A 15,996-nucleotide genomic window follows, 5' to 3' on the forward strand; every position below is an offset into this window, starting at 1 on the left:
TATAGGTAAAGATTATATGGGTGAAAGGTACGTATTTTGTAAAGTGGCAGAAGGGCAGTTATGGCAGAGGAGATCAGAAAACAGGTTAAACTTCACACCTTCACTTTGGTGTTGCTTGGGCAAATCAGCTTATAGTTAAATAAGGGTTATTACAGTACCAAACAGGAAATAACATAGAGTAGGATATCAAACTGAACTGTTAGTAAAATTCATCCGTTCCTCCCTGTAGCAGGGGATTTCTTAATGGCTGTCTCCACCTTAGCCTCTAGTCTGTCCCTTTTGAACCTATTCCCTAAGATCAAAACCCATCTCTCCTCCCGGAATCCTAAGACTCCTAACTTCTGTCTCTGCCCACTTTCAAAAGAACCACAAGTCAGAACTTAGAAAAATAAGATATTAGAAAAACTGTCAATCTTTGCACCTAGGGAGACAAGCCTTTTTACTTTATTAAATAGAAGAGTTCCCAGTAGCTTCACCTTCCGTCTGGAAGAGGCTCTGATTCTCAGATTTGTGTCACTAAATGCCCCATTAGAGTTTCTTCAACAGAAGAATTGAAAATCCAGGTGCCAAAGCAACTACTAAAAAGGTTAGCTTTTTTAGTTAAGTAGAAAAGAAGCATGATCCGATCTGTATTTCAGAACGATTACCCTATCAGTGGGAAAGCAGATTGAATAAGGAGAGACTAGAAGCATGGGGAGCAGTTAGAAGACCTTTGCACTAGTCCAGGGGTCATGAAGATTTCAGCCTGCAGCACATTAAGTATTGATTCCCCACAGTCTTTGATATATAGGAATCGGAGTATTAGTAGGACTGTGTTTTTTTAACTCTACTGAAGTATAATGTACATATAGAAAAATACATGTTATTAGTGCACAGCTGGTTGAATTTTCAGTGTCTATGTAATTTTCAGCTTCAAGGTTGATATATTTTAATTTATCTACAAGGTTGTATGATTTGCCTTTTTTTCCTCCCCAGATAATTTTTATGGTGGGACGAGGATATCTGTCTCCAGATCTCAGTAAGGTACGGAGTAACTGTCCAAAAGCCATGAAGAGATTAATGGCAGAGTGCCTAAAAAAGAAAAGAGATGAGAGACCACTCTTTCCCCAAGTAAGAAAAAACTTTGTTACCTAAAAAGACAGACTAACATTCTGATGCAGATTTTTAAGCAGTTTTTAGAGCACACAGCCGTATTTCATGGATTTGGATTCCATGTGATTGTGTGCAGACTCCAGATGAGTAAACACATAAAGATGATTTTATAAAGGTTGAACAGTGGTCCATCTAGAAACTTAGAATCCCAATACAAAATACTCAGAAAGGTTTTGCTGTTGTCTAATACTTCTCAGGCTTTTTGATCTCAGAACCCTTTTCCACACTCAGAAGTTACTGAAGACTCTCAACAAGCTTTCTTTTATGCAGGTGGGCAATACCATTTTAAAAATTAAAACTGGGTTTTAAAAATATTTATTTATGAATTTATTTAAACATAGTAAAACCATTACATGTTAAATAATGTTTTTTATGAAAATAATTGTTTTCCTAAACAAAAAAAAATTAGAGAACAGTGGCATTGTCTTACACTTTTTAAAATCTCTACAAAAAGAAGATAGCTGGATTCTCTGCTTTGCATTCATTATGTTGCAGTATCTTACATCATGTAGCCTCTGAAAGCCCCACTTACACTTGTAAAATAATGACAATAAAAAAGACAAATAATATCTTGGTGTTAGTATGAAAATAGTTTTTCTGCAGACTACACTTTGTGCACTGCTGCTTTAATTCTACCTGATGGTAAACAGACTCCACATGTCCCTTCATATTAGGTTTTTTTGAGGGGCATTTCCACCTGGGGCAAAAGGAAAAGGTGCTGTCTGCCAGTGGCTGATTCTTAGAAATTTTCCATTTTTTTTTTTTATCTTTTTCTGTTGTAAGGCTAAAGCCTCAAGGTAATCTTCCATAAGCCTCACAATGTGGAACTAAGTACCTGAACAAGCTTAGAAAGTTTTGCTGTAGTAGATTTTATAATATAAAGTCAGTGTTTTATAATACTTAGAAAGTTCCTGATAGCACTGTATAAATATGTCCTGGTAAGTCAGTACAGTCTTCGAGTGGAAAGTGCTGACTCCCATAATTACTCAGCCACCATAATTACTGACTTGGTCCTTGGTGAACCTTATGCCTTGAAATAACCGGTCTTAGCTGGGTTTCGTGGACGGAAGCAATGTTACAGGAGTATGTGAATCTTTTATTCCAACCTAAAAGATCAAAGATAGAATTTGTGGTTTTAACAAGTCTCTCAGGGGCTTGTCCCAGAGCAGGGAAGGGAGGTTAAGTGGCTAGTTGGGTATCTATATGTTTTACATATTGGAGTTCTATGTTAATTCCTTTGAGGGAGAGTTTTTTTGTTCTGTTTTGTTTTAACCCAGAAAACCACTGGTTTAAGTAAAAAACTGGCATTATTGGCAGTGTCAGCAGGACTCTGCACCATGTCCTCTTTTTCGTATCCCAGGTGCTAGTGTTTTCTATTTAATATGGTTGATGTACATTAATAATGCAGATTATATCCTTAGGCCCACTTTTCAAATGATATTAAAAGGGACAAAATGATCATAATTCTCAATGCAAGTAGTTTCTTTGCATGGTATCAGAAAATGAAATACATATATGAATATTCCAGATGATTGAAGGCTACCTAACCCTTTAAGTATTATTACAGGATCTCTTTTCAACACCATACACAAACATAAATTTCAAATGGCTAAAGATTTATATGTAAAAAAATAAAACTGTAAAATAAGAAATCATTTTTATAATCTTAAGGTAGGAAGGGCTTTAGTAAGTTGAGATAAAATTCACAGGTTATAAAGGAAAGAGTTAGCAGGTGTGACTACATTAACTGTTTTTAACATCTATATAGTAAAATTAATATTGAAAGATAAACACTGAGGAAAATATTTGTAGTGTGTATAACAAGTGTTTATATTATACAAAGGACTCCTACAAATCAGTAAGTAAAAGGTAGTCAATAGAAAATGAACAGAGGATATGAACTGGTGGTTTCACAAAACTAAATACAAATAGTGAATGAACTTAGCACAGGATGTTAATTCAGTGACTGTAAAATGCAAAGTCACAACCATGAAATGTTTTGATTTCATCTCTTGGATTGACAGTATCCAGCATTAGGAACAGTGTTGGAAAGTGAGGAAGAGCCTTTCTTTTAAATTTTTTAACAATGTTGGTAGGAATGTAAATTTGTTTGGCCTTTTGATGAAAGGACTTGGTAGAATCCATAAACTTATAGTACATATACCCTTTACTGTGGTAATTCCACTCCTAAAAATCTGTGCTATATGCTACAGAATCTGCTTCCACAGGTATTCAGATATATACAAGAATGTTAACTGTAATAGTAAAAATCGAAGAAATAAAGATTAAGATATCTCTCTGTAGATAGCTTGGGTATCAGTGAAGGAAAAGAAAGCAATGCAGAAAAATATGTGTAGTGTGATACCACTTTAAATGGTGGTGAGGGTGGGGATGGGCTCTGTTTTCATATGTGCATGTTTATGCATAGGAAAGGTCCAGAAGAAAGTATAGACTCTTTAACAGTGGTTACCCCTGGAAGGTAGGATTTATACTTTTCTGTATTATTTGAATTTTTATTTGTGTGTTATGCTTATAATTTAAAAAATTTTGTAACATTGCTTACTTCTTTGCCTTCTTATACTAATCATTATACAGATTACAGTTTAACTTAAAAAAATGTTTGTTAGCCCAGAAAAATAATAGTAGTAATAATAGTAGTATATAATGTATATAATACTACTATATAGTATATAATCATAATAATAATAATAATGGCTGCTAAAGTTTTATTGAGTACTTACTACATGCCAGGCATTGTGCCAAGCCCTTTACATGTTTGTCTCATGAGTATGAGCATGTGTTACACTGTATGCTTTCAAGAGTCATAACCTGTTTCTTTGTACCTTAAAAATATGCTGAATTTCTACATTTTGTGTATTGGTGTCTATTTGTAGAGTTTTCCTGTCTTTTCTTTCACTCATGGGTTGTCATCTATCATGTCTTACTCTTGTACCACCAGCGTTCTGGGTCATTGGGGTCCTACTTTTAATTCTGTGCAAGACATTTCCTATTACTAAATTTCTTTAAAGAATGAGTTGCTCTAATAGTTATGTTTATGAAGTTATACAGTGCTTTAGTTATTTATGCTCCTATTCTTCCCAAAAGGGACTTGTGGTCTGTGAGAAATAGGTATATAGTTGATTTTATATTTTTTATTATTTACTGTTCCAAGGTTGGCAAATGATCTAAAATTGTAAAATGTAAATAAAAGCTAAGTATGAGTTACTTTTCCCATTCATGTTACAGAGATTAAAGCTGTAGTAATTTGATGATTTTCTCTTTTCTTTTTTAAGGAAAAATGTCAGTTTCTTTAGTATTTTTCCAGGCATTTGGGATAATACTGAAAACAGTGTAAGATTTCATATGCAATCTTGTAAAGAATGATGGGGCTCTTAAAGATTCACACCGCTTAGATTTTCATTCTTCTTCTTCTTTTTTTTTTTTTTTTTTTTCCTTTTTTTCCCTTTTTTAGATTCTCGCCTCTATTGAGCTGCTGGCCCGCTCATTGCCAAAAATTCACCGCAGTGCATCAGAACCCTCCTTGAATCGGGCTGGCTTCCAGACAGAGGATTTTAGTCTGTATGCTTGTGCTTCTCCAAAAACACCCATCCAAGCAGGGGGATATGGTGCGTTTCCTGTCCACTGAAAAAAATTAAATAAGTGACAGAGTATAGGAGGGTTGGGACAAAGGAAAGTGAACATATGTTTGCTTATATATTTGTTTAAGTGAATAGGATATTCTTTTTTTAGAAGATGAACAAAAGAACATATATGTTTTTAAAAAGGCTGGATATAATTTTTTCCTATGCATTAGATTTTCCACATCGAAGAGATTTTAAAAATTCACAGACATTGCTAAAAATTCACAGTGCCTCTTCCAGAAGCTTTACTTCCTGTTCCAAGTTTGTTTTGTTTACTTGGTTACTCTAATTATTAAACTTCAGTTTAACTTTCCGCATGCACCTTTTGTTGTTAGCTCTCAGGCATCCATTAGGGGCTCCTAGAGCAGCAGTGCACCTGTGTCTGTGTTGACAGGTGGGAAGTTGACAGTAGGTTAGGCTGTGATGACTAAGGCAAATTGAACAGAATTAGGAGTCAGTAGAATTGAATGAGCTTATTTTTATTAATATTTTTTCTCTTATTTCTTTTTGTTACAATTTGGAAAATATACTTATCTTTTATTCCCTTAAAGCAATATATTAAATTTCTTTGTATAAATTGTGGGTGCAGGTAACCAAAGATATTGCCAAGGAATGACATGTTTGACATGCGTAACATGGTTTAACTTTGGGTTTTTAGGTAGAATTTCTTTATATATTAAGGATGTCTTACACATAAAGAAATCGAATTTCCCTGCAAATGCATTTCCTCCTCCTCCCCTCAAAAAGCTTTACAGAATTCTGTGAGAACTTTTAGAAATCTCTGGTTGCCAACCAACCAGGTAATGGATTTTTTAAAAATTATTACTACTTTATATTATACTTCCTTTTTGTGATGCCTATTAGCAATCACCTTATCCATGTGTCTCATAAAATATCTGTCCTCCTTATGTTCTTTGCCCAGCAACATTCTACTTATTATAGACGAATGCTACTTACTTTTTTTTAAATTCCGTGGTATGAAGTATGTTTAACGCTTTCTAATGCTTACACTTTCTTGCGTAGAAAATAATTATAATGTGGCAGTCAGTGTATTCTTACTGTGAACCACTATCTTGTTGGGAATCAAAAGCAAAAGAAGCGGCATTACTGTCATCAGAGAAATTGCCATCTCTACTTCAGAGTCAGCCTAGGAACCAGAGCCAGCCTCTTAACTACATATCTCAGTTTGGATTTGTGATGATTTTTAAATATAGCTGACAATTCAAGGGGCACACAGACAGGACCTGCATAAATGCCATCCTTCTTGAAAGCCAGTAAAGAAGAAAACCAGGAAGACTTTTAACTAATGATAATTTAATCTTTAAATACCACAAATAAATTTTTGAAATATTTTCTTTATTTAAATAGTTAGGTTTCATCCAGGGAAACTACTCAGTGATAAGTTTGGCATGCCTTTTACACCTCATTTGGTAGCTTAAGGTGAATAACGCCATTCATGTTTTTAGAAATCAATTCATGACTTCCAGTTTAGAAAGAGTAGTGAAAAAGACATTCCTTGTGTTTTAAAAAAGTGAAAATAAGAAAGGCATAAAAGGAAATAACCTATTCAAAAATATCAGAGTGCATGATTTCTAAATCCTCCAGTGACACTAAAGATATGATTACTGGTGATTATTAGATGGGGTTTTATTTATTCATAAATTGAATAGCAAGCATGTAGCTAACAACATTTTTACAAAATTGACTTGGTGTCTGGAATGCTCAAAGGTTTGGGCATTTTGAGACACAAGAGTCGAAGGATCTTTTTATTGATAGAGGTCTTTTTTAATTCCCCGGTATACTTTCTTCGCTGTTATCTTTCTTCCTTTGTTCACTTTCTTTTTTTCCCCCAACACTGCCCAGGCTAACCACCACCCAGTCCCCCGCATCTGCACTTGACTCCTTTCCTGCCTTTCCTTACCAGTCTCCTTTGCCAGAGGGCATTGCTAAACTCTTAGAACTGCTCAGAATCTCATTATAGCATCCCATAGACATTTGAACATGCCTCCAACATATTGCATAGTAATGTTCTTCTTTCCAAATTGGGCCCACTGGAAACGTTAGTGGAAGAACATTAAAAATATAGCAGGTGAAATATTTAAATAACACGAATCCGGAGAAATAGGAAGCATTAGAATGATAACATGGTAGTGTCTCTTTCTATTGTTGCTGTTTTGTTTGATACTGACTTTTAGATGCGTTCTCCAAATAAGAAAAACACTATTTTCCTGACCACATGTAGAGTTAATCTCTTTGATTAAGGAATTGAAACAGAAGACATTCATTCTCTTGTGACTGACTGCTTCTTCCTAAAACCTGAGCCCTCAGATATTTTCATTAAAGTTGACTCCTTTCTTCAGAAGGCAACCTTTTTATAAAATTTGTCGTAACATTTTAAAAGTTTTAAGTCAGTGATGAGTGAGGTTTGTCTTCTTGATTTTAAGTAGTTTAGGGATCATAGCATTTAATCAGATGCTTCAGGTTTATTTTCAGATATTACAGTATTATTGTACCAGCCATTTAAATACTAACCCAGTAATTAAAATTATCCTCTCTAAAATAGTGACTGTTTAACACACCGGCTTAAATGGCCTTTATCTCAAGTGGATCGCTCTCTAAAGGAAATGGTCTTTTTTTTTTTTAATGAAAAGGGTACTTCATGACTAAAACATTTTGTCAGTTATAGTCTTATCATATTTGAGAATTATTGAACATATTTGTAATACTTTTTCTTTTACTAAATATTTCATTTCTCCTGTGATGATTTCTCTAAGAATTTTAAGAAGTCCAGTGTATCTGTGCCAGAATATTCCTCATCCTTCTGAAACTGCCTGTAAGCTCACCACAAAGGAAGAATGGGACTTACTCTGGTTTCAAATGACTACCCCCCCCAACATCTAAAACAGGGATTGATACGTGTACAAAATAGCAATTTGATTTTTCATAGCATATTTTATCTTAAGGAATTTTTATCAAATTATATGTGTAAAAGCCACTGAAATACATTTAATTCTGGAATTAAAGGTGATTATTTAGTAGTATCTTAAAACCAGTTAATAAAGTCCTTAGTTTTCATATAAACAAAATGTGGTATTTGAGGTATCTGAAGTCACAGGGTCTTCCCAAGTGTTCTCTGTCCTGTTTCTAAATAAAGTCAAACGGAAAAAGAGTTCAGGTTATTCTCAACCAGAAAGGAGATTTTTTTTAAAAAGTTTCATTTTGGCCTCCAATTGATTTTTTGGTTAATAATTTAATTAATATACTGAGGTTTTTTTTTTTTTTTAAGTTACAGAGTATCTAGATGTTTCCCTTCAAATAACTTCACACAAGCCAAGTTGGCTCTTACCTCAAATAAAATAGGATAGGAGGTGGACTAATAGAGATTTCCCAATATGCAAGAAGGAATAAGCAAGAAAACAAAATTTTTTTCCCAAAAGCAGATCCTTCACCTATTATCCCCATCTTTTATTTAAATTTCTCTGTAGTTTCAGGGGCATATATAGAAAGTTTTATTGATCCCTAAACTGTGAGTTCTTCTTGTCTTTCCCATTCCCCTTCCCCCTTGGACCTGGGATGAAAAGAACTGATGATGAGAAGAACCACATTCCAGTAGAAGGAGTAGACTCTGGTAGAATGATCTTTAGTGTTCATTTTATTGGTATTTGATTTGGAGTTTATTGGTAAGATTTTGTGCTTTGGGGGTTTTGTGTGTTTTTATTATTAAGGCTAATTAAGTTGGTAGAGTAGAACACCAAAATGAAGTGTCTAGTTGTAATAATGATAGGAAACATGAAGGTTTTTTAAAATTATTTTTAACTTGTTATATAAGATTGGGCCTAGAGTTTATCATTTTCTGATATTCTCTCATCTAATAGATGAATTCTAGTTATTTTTTTATGAAGATTTCTGTTAAGTAAATCCTCTTTTTTACATTGGCTTCCTTTAAGGAGATTTAGATTCTCCTAGATACAGTGACCACTCATAAGAATGTTGAAAATTGCTTTAAAGAAGTATATTAAAATACTTCTGAAAAAATTAGCAACCTTAAAACTATAAGCAAAGGTAGTAAGGATGTTTACATATTTCTAGAGTCTCTGTTAACATAATAGATCCCTATGGATATGCTCTAAATGTTTTACTCTCCAAGATGTTAGTAATTTGGCATTTTTTCCCAATCAGTGTCTAACTCCCCAGTCATTTTAACTTTAAATATGAGGTGGTAAATCTTTTACCCTTCCTTGATCTTTTGACTCAATACCTTTGATTAATTTTGCTTGTTAAAAGGAACCCTTAGATGGAAAGAGATAGTATGACTATCTGCAGTCCAATTAGTAGTTATATTCAGAATGGGAAAACAAATGATTAATTATTGAAAATTGTTTAGGGACTTGTTAATTGTTAAGACCTTGAACTTTGGAATCAGCACCTGGCTTTGCATTCCAGCTCTGCTGTTTTCTCACTGTGAGATTTCAGGCAAGTTGCTTAACCACTGTAAACGCCAGCTTGCTCCTCTATAAAATAAATAGAAATAATAGCACTGCCTCATAGAGTTATTATGAGGATCAGGTGCAAATGTGTATAAAGTATTCAGTGAAGCATCTGGTAAACTATAACAGACAGTCGAATAGTTGCTAATATTATCAGCACACAATCTGAGGGGTCAGTCAGCCAGTCATTAGCAGTCTGTTGTTTATTGGGACATGCCCATATTCTCTAGTAACCACTTGAGATCTAATAGCAATCAGAAAATGGATAGATTATTCCTGGATTAAATAGCATATTCATATAAGTGATTGCGTGAATCCTCATCAGAAGCTGCTGTTACTGAGAAATGATGTTAAGGTTGACTAAATTCTGATAGTTGTCAGTTATTAGCCAACTCCTAGAAATGAACTATGATGTATGTAATAAGAGGAACTAATCTCTAGTTTCAAGTAGAAGCTGTGGACAAAATAGTAAGTAGGTGAAGATAATGGCATGAAGCCTCTAAATTCAGTAAGAGAGTATAGTACCTCAAAGGGACTTTGTGGTTTAAAAAAAATTTTATGCTGAGAATAATGTTCATTGATGTGTTCCTATATGTAATTTTTTGGTAGTTTAAAAAGTGAAATGAACTAGAAATGGGACGGGTCTGGATTTTCTTTCCTTCAGTCAAATGTGTGATATGAATCATTTGCCCTGTGAATTTTATCTTTTACAAAATGAGAAAAAGTTCTTGCTTCTTCCTTCCTAATAGTGACATTATAATAATGAAAATGAGTTGGTAATTTGGAGGGGAAATATTCTACAAATCAGCCTTAACATTTTACCATCCGTTTCTGAGAAATTTTGTTCATTAGAACTGTTTTCAGCTTGATTAGAACCATAGCATGTAAAACCCAACTGAGAAATTATCTACAGACTTCATATACTATGTAAGTTGTCATCTTTCATGGTTTCAGCCACTTTTGCTTTTAAATTAATGATGTCTAGCTAATCACCTTTCAGTGAGGTTTCAGTGAGGCTTTTCTGTGACTTGAGTTTATTTGAGACAACTTTTTTAAAATTAGCTCTTCTCCTCCCTCTACAGGAGAATTTGCAGCCTTCAAGTAGCCACACCATCATGAGAGCATCTACTCTTATTTCTTAAGTCTTGTGTTCGTACAATTTGTTAACATCAAAACACCGTTCTGTTCCTCAAATCTTTTTAAAGATACAAAATTTTCAATGCATAAGCTGGTGTGGAACAGAATGGAATTTCCCATCCAACAAAAGAGGGAAGAATGTTTTAGGAACCAGAATTCTCTGCTGCCAGTGTTTCTTCAACACAAATACCACGTGCATACAAGTCTGCCCATTCCCAGGAAGAAAGAGGAGAGACCCTGAGTTCTGACCTTTTGATGGTCAGGCATGATGGAACGAAACTGCTGCTACAGCTTGGGAGATTTGCTCTGGAAAGTCTGCCAGTCAACTTTGCCCTTCTAACCACCAGATCAATGTGTGGCTGGTCATCTGATGGGGCAGTTGCGATCACCAAGCCTCGTTCTCTTTCCTGTCCTGGGATTTCGTTGTGGAGCTCTTTCCCCAGCCGCCACTGGTTAATTTCTGAGGGATGGAACAAGAATGCAGCATGCCCTTCCTGTGTGGTGCATGTTCAGTCCTTGACAAATTTTTATCAAAATGAAGCTATTTTATTTAAATGGCAGGTGAGAGGGGAGGAGGTAGGTTTTGATGTAGAGCAAAAGGGAATGCTGCATCTTTTTCCTGACCTGCTGGGTCTCCGGCCTTTGTTTCCTTGCTCACCGTGGGTCTGCCTGGCGGGCAGGCTGGAAGTGTTGGCGCACATTGCCTTCTTTTCCCATTGGGTCCAGCAACGAAGACAAGTGTTTGGCAATTTTTTTTTCCTCTGCAATGTAGCAAGTTCTCAGGAAAATACAATTGATATCTTCCTCTTAAGCTCTTCCAGTCACCAAGCACCTTTGTGGCTACTTTGTCCAGGGCACAAAATGCCATGGCAGTACCTAATTAAAAGCCTACAAAACTGCTTGATAACAGTTTTGAATGTGAGATGTTTATGTAATTTAAATATAAGGTACAAGTTTTAATTTCTGAGTTTATTATATTTTTATTAAAAAGAAAATAATTTTCACATTTAATTGAATTGGAATATAATAATACTTCCCACTAGAATTATATATCCTGGAAAATTGTATTTTTGTTATATAAACAGCTTTTAAAGAAAGATCAATATCCTTTTCTCTACCTAAATACATGGGAGTCTTAGCATAATGACAAATATTTATAATTTTGAAATTAATGGTACTTGCTGGATCCACACTAACATCTTTACTAATATCTCATTGTTTCTTCCAACTTACTCCTACACTACATCCTCCATCCTCTTTCTAGTCTTTTATCTAGAATATGCAACCTAAAATAAAAATGGTGGTGTCTTCATTCATTCTCCTTCCTTTTTTCCCAGGCCTGGTCTTCAAAAGGTTGGGTAAATTTGGCAGCTTAGTTCCCCAGGCAGAGAATAGAGAGCAATTTTAGGTGTGTTGGGACTGAGGGAGGATGTGTAAAGCAGAACATCAGTTGTTTTTATAGAAAGAACTGCTGTGGCATTAAGAACCTCATTCTTTATCTTTGCATAAATGGAGAATATAACCTAGTCATAACTTCCCTTGGCCTTTGCTGAAGCATGGTAGTAGCAAAGAAAGTGACTCTGGATGTATTAAGGGCAAGTACCTCCCTTATCATGAATCTAGAATCTCTTATCAAGATTTAGGAATGTAAATCAAATCAAATGTACCTAGCCTGACCAAGCTATGTAGCCAAGGACCTGAAAGAAATTAGATAGGACCTATAAAATTAATCAGGGAATTAGAAATTATTTAAAGTTTTCAAATTGTGACTTGCCCCGCTATCTCAGCCTACTAAAGCTTACTGCCATTAGATACTTGTTGCTAAAATACTTGTATTCGGAGGAAGGCCTACTAAAAATTTCATGGACTTGTAAAAGATTGACCCAGTAAAATGGAAAATGTTCTGAAGTTATTAATGAGCTTGAAAAGCAGTGTGTTCTTAAGTCTTAACATGAGCAGAGCAATATCTTACAAAATTCGAAGTTTGCAGAAATGGAAATGATCCATGCTGATTTGAAGAGCATCTTGTGTGCACGATGCTGCCTCTCTTTTAAAAGCGTTGTTTATTTTTCTTTTTAAATATGTCCCCATAGATGCTTTTAAACATGCTTATGTTACCTCTACCAAGAATGGAGAGAGCTGGGCTGGAACCAGAGGCGTGTCCTGCCGGAGGCTCTAGTGCAGGACTGCCTCGGCAGTTATGGAGAAAGCTTAGCATTGGAATTTTCAAAACAAAGTTCAAGGTGATACACTTTTTTCTTCCCTTTCTTTTTAGAATAGGTTGCTATCTTATTTGAAAAAGGGGAATAGACTTGATCTCAAGTGAAACTTTGCCCAGAAGCTGGCTCAGGATATTCTTGAGAGATTCTTACAGAGCTCTTAAAAAATAAAAATAAAATTTTAGAATTTTCCTTTTCTTCTTTTCTCCATCAACTCCTTTTTTCTCTAGTTTACACATGACATGGAAAAGGAATTTCTTCTGAGTTTTACTTGCTTTATTTTTGATGCTTAGACTATAGATAGACTTGTTAGGCTCCTAAGAAAATACAAGGAAGAACTCCTTGTTTGTTGTGCAGAGCACTTTATGAGTAATTTGTGTAGATAGTGTGTGACTGCTTCACTGATGATCTTGTAAGGCTGTAATTATCTGTCTTTCCTGTAAGGTGGCTGCAGTGCCTTCTGTAGTGTATTTTATTTTGGGTAAGGAGAGGTGAAAATTTTGAGAGCAACCATAAAAGATTGTTTTAAAATGTGTAGTATTCCTGATGGACTTTTTCATCATTAAACTAGTCTAGGCTAGGATCTAAACTTTTGCCACTGAAATAATATTGACCAAAAAGTAGTTTATAAAAGGGATTTGTGAATAGAAAATCCAATATAATCATTTGTACTTATGTGCACCTTAAGAGAAGATTCTGTCTAGATGTCAAATTCTGGTTTCTCAACATCCAGTCCCTGATTGCATTTGAGATCTGGGAGGACATACTGGGGCAAGCTAGAAGGTAAAATCCCATATATTTTAGTAAATATATTATATTTACGTTGGTGTTGGAGAAGGAAGAGCACTTTGTAGTAATAAAGAATTCAAGACTTCAACACTCTCGACCTGAAACTTTGTAAATATTTCCTAGCTTCTGGTTTGGTGCAGTCATAGCTCTCTATCACACAATGTTATCTTTTATTCAGCAGGCACTGTTGAAACTGCTGCACCCCCTCCTCAGATCTCACCCCTCCCCACTCACCTCTCCAGCCTTGTGTGAACCTCATTTAGCTTTAGTTTGAAACACACTGCAGGGTTCAGGTGACCTCTTCAAAAACTACCTCCTCAGAATGAGGTAATGAATAGTTATTTATTTGAAAATACGGAAAGTCAGGAGCTCTAGAACATGAAGATGATTTAAGATTTTAACTTTTATGTGTACTTGTGTTGTGCACTCTCATTTTGTCCTAAAGGGCATTATACATTTAAGCAGTAATACTGAAAAATGTAGCTCAGAGTATCTGAATGTTGTTGAAAGTGGTGCCAGAATCTGTTTAGGGGTACGTTTCAGAATCTTAACATTAAGTCAGTTGCATGGAATGGAATAGTTATGGTAACACTTCACTAACAGTGATACAATTTTAATTTTCAGTAGGCTTGGCGAGACAGTACATCTTCATAATGAGTTAGCCACAGCTTTGTCACGTACACAGAGACTCCTGTAGACAGACTGCCCAGTTAAGAGGGTAGAAGATGACCCATTTTACAAGATTCTCTCCTTTGTTTAAATTGGCATTGTTAGTGCTAGAATATCAGCACTTTGAGACTAGTAGATTCCAACCATTAGGCTATTAAAAAAAAAAAAAAAAAACATTGCCAGACATGGAAAGCTTACTGTAAGTATAAACAGCAAATGGCTTACAGGTCATACATTAAAATGGTGTGGGTGAGGCTCTAGAAAAATACCTTGACAATTTGCCAAATGATCTTACTGTGCCTTCATGATGCAATAAAAAAAGCTAAATTTTTAGCAGAAATCAGTGATTTGTGAAGAGAGCAGCCACCCTGGTCTAACTCAGCTGTGTTAATATTTTTTAGAGTGCAATTTAGACTGCAAGGATAAATGCACTGAAGAGTTTATAGCCAAAATCACATTTAAAAAATGAGAAAACACACAGGTAAATTTTCAGTGAATAAAATTATTTTTTTAAAGCACATAATCCCTAGTATAGTCAGATATATTTATCACATAGAGCAACTAGGTTGAAATCATAGTTCAAAGACATTTCTAGAGAAACTTTTTCTACTCCCTTAGGTTCTTCAAAGCATGGAACTTTTATACAACAGAAATGTTTGACAGACATTCTAAGAAAGTGCTGTAGTTTATGGTTGAAGTACTGTGTGCTGGGCAGCAGTCATGTTTTAACTAGTGAGAAGGGGAAAATTAACATGTAGGACAGAGTTTGATATTGTTGGTTTCCAGAGTACTGCTACCAACGTAGACACTGGTGCGTGTGAAAGGTCAGCTTGCCTCCCAGGACTTGTTTGCAGATTAACTGTCGTGCTGATGCTGTTCAAGGTTCTCTGGGGGCCAGGTGCCATCTCGAGAGGCTCCTCTATACGGGGACATTGGAAGAGGTAAGGACCTGGCCAGTGGGTGTGAATTGGACAGGCTCCACGGTCTGCTTCTTGTATCTTGATTCCTTGCCACCTCCAAAGAAGCTCCAGCGAGTTCTCTAGATGTTTTACTAAGGTGTGTTACTAATGCCCGTAGGTTGTTGAGCACCCGAGGAGTGCAGTAGCATCTCTGCCTGGTTGTATATTGGCCAGAGGAGAATGAAGTGGCCAGTGTACTCATGTTCCATGTTGCTAGCTCTGGTACATTGAAAATACTGGTAAGATTTTTGTTTTATCAGTACACTAGACAGTAAGCTATGTTTTGTTGTTTCTAGATAATCAGTTTTTCACTTCTGTTTGGGAAGACGTTTAAATTGAATTTCAGTCCTAAATTTTGCCAGTTGTGGTAATTAACAGTTTCTATCAGGTATTTTTAAGGTAGAAGTGGACAGAAACATCAGTCCTAGAATCTTAAGGTAACAGTGGTTTATTTTAAAACATTTAAGGGTGGTTAGTCTCCACCTCAAAAAAGTGATTAAGTAGATCTTATTTCAACATCAATAACTTCAACTGTTATTTTTTAATACTTTTTTAACCATTTGACCCCCCTTTACCCAACTGTTACTTAAATCAGTTACTAAATCAGTTTTATTAAAATGTTTGATTTTATTTAGCTGTTTTGACTAATTACAATGATAAAGCCAGTTGTGCATGAGGACACAGCCAGTGAGTGAATCTGGTTTTTGGTGACGCATTAAAAAAAAAAATTCTGTAGATTGAAATACTCTTTGAAAACAAAGAGCCGAAATATGTTTATTCATGTTAGTGTCCAAAAACAAATTTGTGCAAACCATCTGCTTCTCCCGGCAGGCTGAGCACATTGTCCAGCACCCATGAGTGGCTAGTTCTCATCACAGTGTCTGTGTGGGAAATTGGGCAAGAAATTCACGTAAGAGACACAGCAGAGGAAGGCTTCTGTTAC

The 15,996-nt window shown here is 35.4% G+C and overlaps 1 protein-coding gene across 3 annotated transcripts in view; it reads left to right on the forward strand.

Moving 5' to 3' along the window:
* BRAF (B-Raf proto-oncogene, serine/threonine kinase) overlaps positions 1 to 10,622 on the forward strand; it is a 140,410-nt gene extending 129,788 nt beyond the window's left edge. For all 3 annotated transcript variants that reach the window (XM_031455495.2, XM_064487290.1, XM_031455493.2), the window contains 3 exons: positions 976 to 1,110; positions 4,625 to 4,778; positions 10,363 to 10,622. In XM_031455495.2, the coding sequence (XP_031311355.1) occupies positions 976 to 1,110; positions 4,625 to 4,778; positions 10,363 to 10,385 (312 nt within the window). In that variant the 3' untranslated portion in view covers positions 10,386 to 10,622. The remainder of the gene's footprint in view (positions 1 to 975; positions 1,111 to 4,624; positions 4,779 to 10,362) is intronic.
* The last annotated feature ends 5,374 nt before the right edge of the window (positions 10,623 to 15,996 follow it).

The sequence above is a fragment of the Camelus dromedarius genome, chromosome 7, assembly GCF_036321535.1.
Source record: "Camelus dromedarius isolate mCamDro1 chromosome 7, mCamDro1.pat, whole genome shotgun sequence".
NCBI lineage: Eukaryota > Metazoa > Chordata > Mammalia > Artiodactyla > Camelidae > Camelus > Camelus dromedarius.